This window comes from Onychostoma macrolepis, chromosome 01, assembly GCF_012432095.1.
Source record: "Onychostoma macrolepis isolate SWU-2019 chromosome 01, ASM1243209v1, whole genome shotgun sequence".
NCBI classification, from domain to species: Eukaryota; Metazoa; Chordata; class Actinopteri; order Cypriniformes; family Cyprinidae; genus Onychostoma; species Onychostoma macrolepis.
In genome coordinates, this window is record NC_081155.1 from 1,120,803 (window position 1) to 1,133,302 (window position 12,500).

At 42.3% G+C, this 12,500-nt stretch overlaps 1 protein-coding gene across 3 annotated transcripts in view; it reads left to right on the plus strand.

Moving 5' to 3' along the window:
* LOC131537157 (acyl-CoA dehydrogenase family member 11-like) overlaps window positions 1–12,500 on the plus strand; it is a 27,918-nt gene that overhangs the window by 623 nt on the left and 14,795 nt on the right. For all 3 annotated transcript variants that reach the window (XM_058770456.1, XM_058770463.1, XM_058770450.1), the window contains exons 2-7: window positions 42–283; window positions 349–572; window positions 1,766–1,865; window positions 2,553–2,667; window positions 2,866–3,008; window positions 12,307–12,456. In XM_058770456.1, the coding sequence (XP_058626439.1) occupies window positions 44–283; window positions 349–572; window positions 1,766–1,865; window positions 2,553–2,667; window positions 2,866–3,008; window positions 12,307–12,456 (972 nt within the window). In that variant the 5' untranslated portion in view covers window positions 42–43. The remainder of the gene's footprint in view (window positions 1–41; window positions 284–348; window positions 573–1,765; window positions 1,866–2,552; window positions 2,668–2,865; window positions 3,009–12,306; window positions 12,457–12,500) is intronic.

The following is a 12,500-nucleotide window of genomic DNA, read 5'->3' on the forward strand; positions in this document are numbered from 1 at the left end:
AACTGACAGCTCTCTCTCTCTCTGTGTGTGTGTGTGAACAGTGATGGCTGTTCAGGTGAGTTGCCGTGGTAACTGCTTGGCTCTGCGCATGCTCAGTAGGAGTGTGTCTCACAGCAGTGTCTCCGTCGAGTCCGTCAGCGAGCTGGACTCTCACACACACACACCTGCGCTGTTCTCCCGCTCCGCCATCGGGACCTTCTTCCAGGAGCGGCCACTGCTCACAAACCCCTTTACCCAGGATGCACTGCTCCGGGCCTACCTGCAGCGCCACCTACCTGAGCAGGTACATCTCACAGGTGTGTGTGAGCTGTGAGCAGGAGTGTGTGCTGATGGTGTGTGTGTGTGCAGGCGGTGCAGCGCGATCTCCTGCTCTTCGGCGAGCGGCTGGTCTCTGAGATCGAGGCTCTGGGTCGTCAGTGTGAGCTCAATCCTCCGGTGCTGCAGCGGTTTGACCCCTGGGGCCGCCGCGTGGACCGCATCCTCACCTGCGACGCCTGGACACGCCTCAAACACATCTCTGCACAGGAGGGCCTGGTGGCAGCGGGGTACGAGCGCACCTACGGAGAGTGGAGGTCAGAACACACACACTCACATTATACACACACCATCAACACAAACAGAGTCACACACACACACACACAAACACAGTCACACGCACACACACACACAAACAAACAAACACACACACACACACACACACCGGAATCAGTCAGGATCACAGAAGTCAGAAAGAGCTTTAATACCAAGTACGTTTACACACACAAGGACTTTGACTTGACGACAGGAGCCTCCATATATAGGAATAACACGGTACAGATTAAATATAACACTAATATAAGAAGCTGGAAGAGAGAGTGGGCCTGGTGTGAGTTCGTGTGAAGTTCTTGGAGCTTGACAGAGGGATCTGTAGATGTGCAGTCGTTGGTGTAGAGGGAGAAGAGCTCTGAGAGCTCGTCCAGATCGAGGCAGCAGCTTCAAAAACACTCCAATCAGTGCAGTCGAAGCAGGCTTGTAAAACCCGCTCTGCTTCATTAGTCCATCTTTTAACAGTTCTTAGTACAGGTTTAGCAGATTTCAGTTTCTGCCTGTAGGTCGGTATGAGATGAACCAAACAGTGGTCAGAGAGTCCTAAAGCTGCTCGTGGAACAGAGTGGTATGCATCTTTTATTGCTGTGTAACAGTGATCCAGTATAGTACTGTCTCTGGTGGGACATGTAACGTGCTGTCTGTATTTTGGCAGTTCACGGGAGAGATTTGCTTTGTTAAAATCTCCAAGAATGATTAAGTGATTAAGAGAGTCTGGGTACCGTTGCTCCATTCCGTCTGGATGATCGTACACATTCACGAGATTGAAAGAGAAAAGCTCCCACGGCTAGTAGAAAGGTTTACTGTTTATGAAGAGCACCTCTAAAGTAGGAGAGCACATCTCATCCGCGTCCAGCTATTTTTAGCTGTACAAAACAGTTTGTTTTGCTGCTTGATATTGAAAATTACTGTCTTATCATATTATTTTAATGTATTGTCTTAATTATGAACACACTGGTTTGTAGTGCAAACAGTTTTACCGTTTACTGCACATTATTTACCTATAGCGGCTAATGAACCGGAAGTCTCACCCATATAAGCTTACTTCTGCGTTGAAGAAGAATGACAAAACACAGAACAAATAAACAAAAACAGCAGAAGAACTGCAAAGCTCATCGTTTCATTAGATATAAGCAGCAGCTTCACACGTGTGTGTGTGTGTGTGTGTGTGTGTGTGCAGTCGAGTGTATCAGATGAGCAAGATCTACCTGTTCGCGCCGTCCGCTGGACTCTACACCTGCCCGCTGGCCATGACGGACGGAGCTGCTAAAGTCATCGAGGTGAAGCACTCACTCATCCAGACAAACTGAACTAGGGCCCGATGATTTCTGCGATGCGGAATCACTGAATCCAGTCTTAAAAACAGAATTTACTGTATAACGCAGAATGTCACGGAATTTGCTAAATTTTGGATGAATTAATCAAAAGTAGGTCAGTACACTTATATCAAAACGTGATATGGACTATAGTGTCTATATTAAATATTAAGTTTGCTACACATACTGAAGCTACATATACTGATATGTAAATAATTATATAAATTTATTTTTAATTTAACCATTTTAACAAAGTCTAGGAAAATTCAAACAAAAAAAATGGAATTCAGAAAAATTCAAATGGAAAAAACAGACTTTGGAAAAATAATACGGAATTTGGGAAAAGATCAAACAGATTTCATAGGGCCCTACTAAGCCTGAGAGAAAGCTTACTGCCTTATTACAGTCTGAAAAATACTGTTTTTTATAAATGAGGATGTTCACGCTTGCATTCAGGTCACGTCGTGCCTCATCGATCTTCACAAGACAGTCAGAGTTCATCAAACTTGAACTTTGAAGCTCAAAAGATTAGCATGAGCTTGTGTTTCCTGTGTTCACACACATATGAATGGACATCAGTGGAATAAGAAGCACAGGTCTGTGAGCTTCACTGGTGTGTGTGTGTGTGTGTGTGTGTGTGTGTGTGTGCAGTCTTTAGGAGTGCATTCGAGCAGAGAAGCATTCGAGCGTCTGACCACACGTGATGAGAAGAGGTTCTGGACGTCCGGACAGTGGATGACCGAGCGCAGGGGAGGATCTGACGTCTGTGAGGACACACACACACACACACTCACACTCACGCTCTCTCACACACTCACACTCACGCTCTCACACTCTCACACTCTCTCACACACGCACGCTCTCTCACACACTCACACTCTCTCACACACACACACACACACACGTTTGTGATGCGGTTGCTGTATGCGTCTCTGATGTGATGCTGTCGTTGTGTGTGTGACAGCGAGTGGTACGGAGACGGTTGCCAGGCGACAGCAGGACGGATGGTTCAAGCTGTATGGCTTTAAGTGGTTCACGTCGGCAACAGACGCTGATATGACGCTGACTCTGGCTCGCATCACAGACCGGCACGGACGCAGCACAGCGGTACTGACACACTCACAGCCGTGATGCCATATAATAATGCTTCATAGCTTATGCTCACTGCAGTCACATACCGTATATCCAAAGTTCTGTCATGAAAATCGAGATGGCGCAGTCCGATAGGTCAAACTCAATCTGACATAATGACATCATCATCACATGCCGCAGCTGATTGGTTCTCTTCTGTATGAGTGGCCAATGAGCTCGCTGGTCAACATTCAAATACTTGGCTGGTGTTTGCTTTAGCCGTTGCAGCGCACTTCAGAAACCCTCCACCTTCCCCAGCTCCACCTGTATAGATATGCTACGAGGTGATCGTGTATGCTGCATGGGGGTTATTCATGTACTACATGTGCAGCAGCAGTATTTCTTACATGCTCACAGCAGCATGTTCTGGATAGATCTATTCCGCCAAGACCAAACACATTAACATTTTCTTGTCTGTGTGTATGTATATATTAGGGATGGGATCATACACCTACCTCCCGATTCAATACTGTCATGATACAATATGTATTGCGATTTTATTTAAATTTTTTAAAGAATTTCGATTCTGCAAGTATTGCGATTCAATATTGCTATGTGTTGCGATTTTTGTTTTTAACTGTAGACCATGGGAAAAAGTTGAATGATACACTTAATATACAGACAGTCGCAATTTAAAAAAAAAAAACACACATCTTAGCAGTTACTATTGTGACTCGATATTACAATTTATTGTGATTTTTGTTTGCTTATTAAAGACTAGACAATGGAAAATAGTTGATTATACCCTTAGAAGAGACCGCATATGATGAGTCATATCAACAAAAACAATGCATCACATCTTTCTAAACTTTTATTTCAGGAGCATACGCATACACCGTGTTAATTTAAAGTACCTTGAACCATGAAACTTTGAAGTACCAAAACCCTGAACTTGCACACGAATATAATATAAATAATATAAATGTTCAACAAAATGAGTAGAAAAAAAAACTTTCTGAAATAAAATAAAGTGCTATGTTACTTTGCATACTGTTTCAGTCATGTTTAGTCATGTTTTCCCAGCAGTTGGGATTCAAAACGTGAAGGTGCAGAAATAATTCTGGGAGAGGTTTGAGCCTCTGCCTCCGTCATGGTTTTGCTTTCTTTCTTGCACCGGCTTTAAACGTATATGACATCATCTAATGCGTGGCACTGCGCACACAGAGCGATCGCTGTATGACATCAAAGCATCGCGAGAGCTACAGAGAGCAGACGGCTCTCACTGATCTATATACAGTGACGGCTCCGCGTGCTTTCGAATCGCTCTCGCGGGACTTTGATGTCATACGCTGATCGTCTGCGCGCTGCTTCGCCCTCTGTTGGGATTACAAAGCGCTAACTTCTCCCCACCACCTCTTAGGAAAAATAAAATAATGAAATAAAAATCAATTCTGAGGTAAACCAATCCATTTTTAAATTGTTTTAAAAAGAATCGCGATAGTTGGGTGAATCGATTTTTTTTTCTCCCACCTAATATATATATATATATATGTATATATACATATACATATATATATATATATATTAGTGCTGCCAAACCATTAATCGCATCCAAAATAAGTTTTTGTTTGTAATATGTGTTTGTTCTGTGTATATTTATTATGTATTTATAAATGCACACACATACAGTATATATTTTGAAAATATTTACATGCATTTACATGTCTCTATATATATATATATATATATATATATATATATATATATATATTGGCAGGTCTTGAGTTTCATTCACACAGAAAACAGCTGTGTTAAATAGTAATAATGTTTCACATGTTTTACTGTATTTTTGATAAAATTATTTTTATCTTTTTTATTTACATTTACATTTAATCATTTAGCAGACGCTTTTATCCAAAGCGACGTACAATATGAGAACAATAGAAGCAATGAGACCATCGAGAGTGCAGCAGTATACAAGTGCCATGACACGTTTCAGTTAGCCCAGCACAGTACACGTAGCTAGGGTTTTTTTTTTTTTTTTTAAATAGATAGACTAGGTAAGTATTAGTATTAGTTGGTCAGGTGCTGGCGAAAAAGATGTGTCTTTAGATTATTTATTTTTAAAAATGGCTAAAGATTCAGCTGTTCGAATTGTGATTGGGAGGTCATTCCACCAGCTGGGCACAGTCCAGGAAAAGGTCTGTGAGAGAGATTTGGTATCTCTTTGGGATGGCACCACAAGGCGTCGTTCACTTGCAGAACGCAAGCTTCTGTAGGGAGCATAAGTTTGAACTAGTGAGTTTAGAAAAATTGGTGCAGTCCTAGTTGTTGTCTTGTAGGCAAACATCAGTACCTTGAATTTGATGCGAGCGGCTATTGGTAGCCAGTGTAACCTGATGAAGAGAGGGGTAACGTGAGCTTTCCTCGGTTCATTAAAGACCACTCTGGCTGCTGTATTCTGGATCAGTTGCAGAGGCTTGATAGTACATGTGGGAAGGCCTGCCAAGAGAGCATTACAATATTCCAGTCTGGAGAGAACAAGAGCTTGGACGAGGAGTTGTGCGGCTTGCTCGGACAGGAAGGGTCGAATCTTCCTAATGTTGTATAAGGCGAATATGCAGGAACGGGCCGTTGTAGCAATATGGTCAGTGATGCTTAACTGATCATCGATCACAACTCCAAGGTTCCTGGCTGTCCTGGAAGGAGTTATGGTTGACGAACCCAGCTGTATAGAGAAGTTGTGGTGAAGTGATGGATTGGCTGAGACCACGAGCAGTTCTGTCTTGGCAAGGTTGAGCTGAAGGTGATGGTCTTTCATCCAGCTAGAAATGTCACTCAGACAAGCTGTAATGCGAGCAGCTACCGTCGGATCATCTGGTTGGAATGAGAAGTAGAGTTGAGTGTCATCAGCATAGCAGTGATAAGAAAAGCCATGCTTCTGAATGACCGATCCTAATGATGACATGTAGATGGAGAAGAGAAGTGGTCCAAGCATTGAGCCTTGAGGAACCCCAGTAGCAAGAATTTGTGACTTTGAAACCTCACCCCTCCAAGACACCCTGAAGGACCTCTCTGAGAGGTAAGATTCGAACCACAGGAGTGCGGTTCTGGAGATGCCCATCCTTCTGAGAGTGGACAGGAGGATCTGATGGTTAACTGTATCGAAAGCAGCAGACAGGTACAGTAAGATGAGTACAGAGGATTTGGAAGCCACTCTTGCCAGTCTCAGGGCCTCTGTAACCGAGAGTAGGGCAGTCTCAGTAGAGTGGCCGCTTCTGAAGCCAGATTGGTTGTTGTCCAGAAGATTGTTCTGCTCAAGAAACAAAGAGTTGGTTGAACACAACTCGCTCAAGAGTCTTTGCAATGAATGGAAGAAGGGATACCGGTCTGTAGTGTTCTAAAAGTGCTGGATTTAGAGAGGGTTTTTTAAGCAGTGGGGTTACCCGAGCCTGCTTAAATGCTGTGGGAAATGTACCAGTGTGAAGAGAGGTGTTGATAATGTGAGTAAGCGCGGGTATGACCGAAGAAGAAATGGCCTGAAGGAGGTGAGTGGGGATAGGATCTAGCGGACAAGTAGTGGGATGATTGGAAAGGATGAGTTTGGAAACTTCCGTCTCCGAGAGAGGAGAGAAGGAGGTGTGAGAGTGTGTGTTAGTCAGTATGAAGTTATCAGTTTGTGGTGTGAGGAATTGGTCACTGATGGTTCTGGTTTTATTTGTGAAGAAAATTGCAAAGTCATCAGCTGTAAGAGTTTATGAAGGAGGAGGGGGAGGACAACAGAGAAGAAAAGAGAAAGTTTTGAAAAGTGTGTGAGAGTCAGAACAGTTGTTGATTTTAGGGATTTGGGGTAGTGCGTGCTGGTCTGGATGAAAGGGGGCAAAAGTTGTCTAAGCAAGATGTTAGAGTGGAGCAAAGAGTGTCAGTAGCACTGTTTGTGTCCAGTGCTGAAAACTGAGAGGGTGAAGGAAGTGCAGATGAAACCATTGAGGAAAGGCAAGAGGGAGAGAGAGAGCATAGGTTACGGCGAAAGGTGACCTGTGGGGGAGTGTGTGCTGTGTCCGGAGTTAGTGTGAGGTTAGAAGTGATGAGGAGGTGGTCTGAGGTGTGCAGTGGAGTAACTAGTGTGTTGTCAGTGGAGCAGGACGCGTGTGTAGATGAGGTCCAGTTGGTTACCTGATTTATGAGTAGCCATAGTAGACACTCGCTTGAGGTCAAATGAAGTGAGAAGAGTGTTGAAGTCAGCAGCCTGGGGTTTTTCTAGGTGGATGTTGAAGTCGCCGAGCAGTACCAGAGGAGCACCATCCTCAGGAAAGTTTGACAGCAATACATCCAGCTCCTCCAAGAAGTTACCCAGTTGACCTGGGGGACGATACACAACTGCAAAGTGGATTTTAACAGGGTGGGTAATAGTAATTGAGTAAGAGATGCTAGAAGATCAAATTTCCATTCATTTGAAATAAGGATACCTGTACCTCCACCCCTCCCAAGTGTGCGAGGGCTGTGGGAAAAAGTGAAGTTAGCGGAGAGTGCTGCAGGAGTGGCAGTGTCCTCAGGTTTGATCCAAGTCTCAGTTAGGGCCATGAGGTTCAGACCAGAATGAGTAGCAATAGAAGGAATAAAGTCTGCTTTGTTTACAGCAGACGGGCAGTTCCAGAGACCAGTTGGAATAGAGAGTAAAGTAGTAGCTGTCCCTAAAGTAGAGGGACAGGCCGTAGGTTAGTAGGATTGGCCTGCTTCCGACACTCAGTGCGTGCCTTCCCAGTGTTTTAACCTGTTTAAGACCCAAATTTAGAAAAAAAACTCTGAAAAAATAATTTTGCCATTTATATGTTATTGTGGGAGGCCTCTAATGCAGAAATAAATGAGTTTTAAAATTTTTGATATTTTAGTATGTTTTTAGTGAAATGTTGGGCGTTTGGGGTATAGCAGAATTTCAGTGATTTTACTGTCTGAACAAATCTAAAGAAGATCTAAGGGTTCATTTGCAGGGTATACTGCTTATGTAGCCCCATAACAGCAGCCTATATATCCATACACAAATAATCACACAATAATAATAATCAGACAAGCCATGTTTTTATGAATATTATATTTATTATAAAAATATGTTAAATCAAAACTAATTACTGGTATTTACAATGTCTAGCTCTGTTCATAGCCATGTTCAATTCCCATAGTCTCATAATGATTTTATAAATGCTCCATCCTTTTGAAAACTACTCATTGGTGTGAGATGTCAGAGCCTTGATCATATCTTCTGACACAAACCTTCAGTGGTGTATGATGGGAGACGGCATCATTAGTGATATCCTCATCAGAGAAATTCATGTTGAGAGATAAAATCATTTTTCAGACAGCTTTACCTGTTACAGCGCATGGTCCGTGTTCTTGAATGGCCTGGTTTTGTTAGCATGATGTTCACATAATCCAGTTCACAGACATCTTTATATTACTTTTTATCATTTGTATCAGAATCCAACTAAAAGTCTTTGTTCCCATTTTGGTTGGCATCAATGACATCATATACAGTATATAATTATGACCTTACCAGTCTAGTAGCTTTCTGAAATAGAAGAAGACACTGATTATTTTCAAGGCTAAATAATCTCAATGCAAGTCAAGCCCAATCATACTTAAACATTTTAAAGTATTCACACATTCCACAGATTTCAATCAGTACAGTCTGATGGCTGACTGTGCTACGTATCATGATAACAGCACGGCATCCCAGAACATTATCACCTGGCCCTCGTGCATCAAGCACACATTTGAGCAAACAAGTTACGCCCAGAAAACAAAACAGAACCAGTTAAGTATAATTTAAAATATAGTTTTAAATATTGCATTGCAAATAATTTAAAATTCTCAAAGAAAGCATTTATTTTTTAATTCAACTCAAACTAATAATTTATTGTAATAATCATTCAATTTGGAATAAAACTCAAAATGGTAACAAATAAGACATAAAAAATCAATATTATATTTTGTCACTAACGAAATGGTCAAAAAGTATGTTGCTAACGAATGATTCAGTACAGTTCATTCATGTAAGGTGTTAGGTGCACAGGCAGATTTTACATCATAAATTACAACATTAACATAACACGCTCAAAATCTAATTTAATCAAAGTATTTATCAGTACCTTAATATCTGCGTGATCTACACATATTACTAATCACAGAAAAAAAAATGTTTTAAGCATTATACTTACTTGCATGTTGATTTATCCAGTACAATATAAAAGGTGAAGTCCCTTGAAGCAAGTGTGCAGGTTGTGTAAGTTTATGGCCCGGTAAACAGACCCATTTACAAAATATACCACCCAACAACACTGCAGCACTGAACAATAGGACCTACTGTAAATGTGATCTTAAAGGCTAAAAAGCAAGTACAGGTTTATTTTAGTGGAGCTAAAACTGACGTTGTTATATTCAGTGATGGGAATAACGGCGTTATTGTTTTCAGTAACGAGTAATCAAACGAATTACTGTTTCCCCCGTTACAACGCCATTACCGTTACTGACAATAAAAATCGTTACTATAATTTATTATAATTTGGCTTTCCTGTAGCTCAAATAGTAGAGCATGGCGCTAGAAACGTTAAGATAAAATGTATAAACTGTAACTTGAATGCAATGTAAGTCGCTTTGGATAAAAGCGTCTGCTAAATGCATAAATGTAAATGTATAAATTTATTTTTCAGTTCATCTGAATGGATGTGCAGTGTAGCTGTATTTGACGTATCGTAAACTCTAGTGTGAAGCGCACAGCTCGCCGTCACTTTCTCTCACACTCGCACAGAAAGATACAGAGCGAGAGAGTCACACCATCGTCTCCTGTAGACGGAAGGATGCCATGTACAGTATATGTGTATATATAAATATATATATAAGAATAGCATATCAGATAATTAGACTGGTGAGTAAACTAGAAAATTTACAAGCCAATGGCGATTCTATTACCAAGGTGTCCGTAGAGGGTTGATAATATTTAATATAATCTGTTGAATTTGATAGGTGTCTCTCACATTGTCCCACAGAAACATTAAAATAGTGTAGATTGGTGTACAACGTTTTATAATAATAATTTATTCTATTTAGTGTCCATTTCATTCATTTAACATTTAATATTGAGGACATCCAAGTTATTTGACACATTTGAACATTTAAAAAAAAAAAAGTAATGCAATAGTTACTTTACCTGGTAATTAGTTACTTTTATAATGATGTAATTAAGTTCCTAACTCGGTTACTATTTGTGAGAAGTAACTAGTAACTATAACTAATTACCTTTTTAAAGTAACGTGCCCAACACTGGTAATATTACAACTGTGGGCCTTACAGGGTTAACCAGAAAAGACTCTGAGATTAAGAATCTCTTTCACAGGAGTGTCCTGGCCAAAATTAATTACACACAATCAACAGGATATTCAGTTGGATACAAATAAAATTTCTAAAGCACATTTAAAACGACTACCGTTGACCAAAGTGCTTTCCAGGAAACATTAAAACAACAAGAATAAAAAGAATACAGTCACAAAACAGACATATTTTATGTGTTATATTATTTTAATGTTTCTGAAAGAAGTTCTGAATGCATTTACTGTACCAAGACAGCAGGCCGAGGAAAGAGCGCAGCTTCACGGCATCTGTAGCAGCCGGAGCCTGTAAGATTGCAGACAGGTGATGCTTGTTTGGCTTGATACCCTGCGCTGTAACTGTGTGTCCTAGGAACTGTAAGCTGGTCTGGCTGAAATTACATTTTGATGTATTCATTTTTAGTCCAAAATCCTGCAAACGTTGCAGAATGGCTTTCAGAGAGCGTTCATGCTCCTCAGCAGTGCGTCCCCAGATTATAATATCATCCAAGTAGTTTGCCACGTTCGATAGGTCTTGCAATATCAGGTCCATCATTCCTGGAACGCCGACGGAGCCGAGGCCAATCCGTACGGAACTCGACAAAGACGGAACAAACCATCGTGTGTAATGAAAGCAGTTAAATCTCTACTATCAGGGTGCAACATGACCTCATGGTATGCACTTTGAAGATCAGTGGTTGAGAATAATGTAGCACCCTTAAGTAGTGAGGTGTGCACTACTCCCAGTGTGTTCGGAGGTGCGGCTGCTTCTGAAAGGTGCATTACAGCAGCAGAGGGAATCTCGGATTCAGCAGCAGGGAGGGGTGGAAGCAAACATTGATCCTCAAAGTGGAGGTGTAGTCCTTTAACTAGATCCATGCCCAGCAATGCAGTGCGAGTCAACTGTGAAGAGTTTGGCGGAGCATGTAACAGTATCTCTGGACACAGTGGCGGGTAAGCAACCCAACACTGGGATCAGTGCACGTGAGTATGTGACCAGGCGAGCAGTAGGTGTCTGAAGAGGCACAGAATTAAAGCTGGCCTCATATAGTGCCTTTGACAGAATGGAGATGGATGAGCCGGTATCCACCATTACCTCAACCTCTACAGTAGTATCAGAAGCTGTTATGGAAACAGGGCACACAATCTTAGTTGTGGTTGCTTGGTCATGCATGTAAAGAGCGGTATACTCCGGCAGGTGAATCTCGTGCACTGAACATGTGTCAGTCGATCCACACACGAGCAAAATGTCCCGTTTTCTGGCAGTTTTTACATTTTGCACGGATAGCAGGGCAATTCTGTGCATTGGCCAAATGTTTATCAGACCCACAGCGGTAGCATGTGCGGGAAGACGATGTTGACGGTAGATGGTCAGAGGATGAAGGCTGAGAGGGTTTGCGTGATGCGGGACTGTACAGCTTGCACAGATATGGCCTGGTCCCCTGCGATACTCTTTGCGTGTTCACTCGCAGCCTCAATCCGAGTAGCGAGCAACAGTCTCTCCTGTATGCGGTGACTTGCAACATGTTCGATTAACCGATCCCTGATCATATCATCTGTATTAGCGCCAAACTCGCATTTGGAAACCAAGTCTCTTAAAGCTGCAACGCAACGTAGAACTGATTCACTGGGTGCTTGTGTATGTTTGCGAAATGCGTGTCTCTCAGCTACAACGTTGATTTTAGGGTTAAAGTGTGTCTATAATGCAGAAATCGATGAATCCAGTGTCACCTGTGTCAGGGAGAGTGTAGACAACTCGTTGCCCCTCAGTTTCAAGACCGTGAAGTAGAAGAGCTCTTGTCCTTGCCTCGGGCCACTCATCACCGATCACCGGATGAATTAATCACTAGTAGATAGTTGAGGAACATTTTCTCCCATGTTGTAAATGGTATGGCTGGCTCACAAAAACTAACGTGTGTGTGTGTGTGTGTGTGTGTGTGTGTGTGTGTGTGTGTGTGTGTGTGTGTGTGCAGGGCAGCAGCGGTCTGTCTCTGTTCCTGGCTGAGGTGTGGGACTCTGATGGCTTGTGTAACGGGATCGAGGTCCAGCGGTTGAAGGATAAGCTGGGCACAAGGCAGGTGCCGACGGCCGAGCTGCTGCTGGACGGCATGAGCGCTCAGCTGGTAACACACACACACACACACACGCTCCGCCGCTGTTCCTCCAG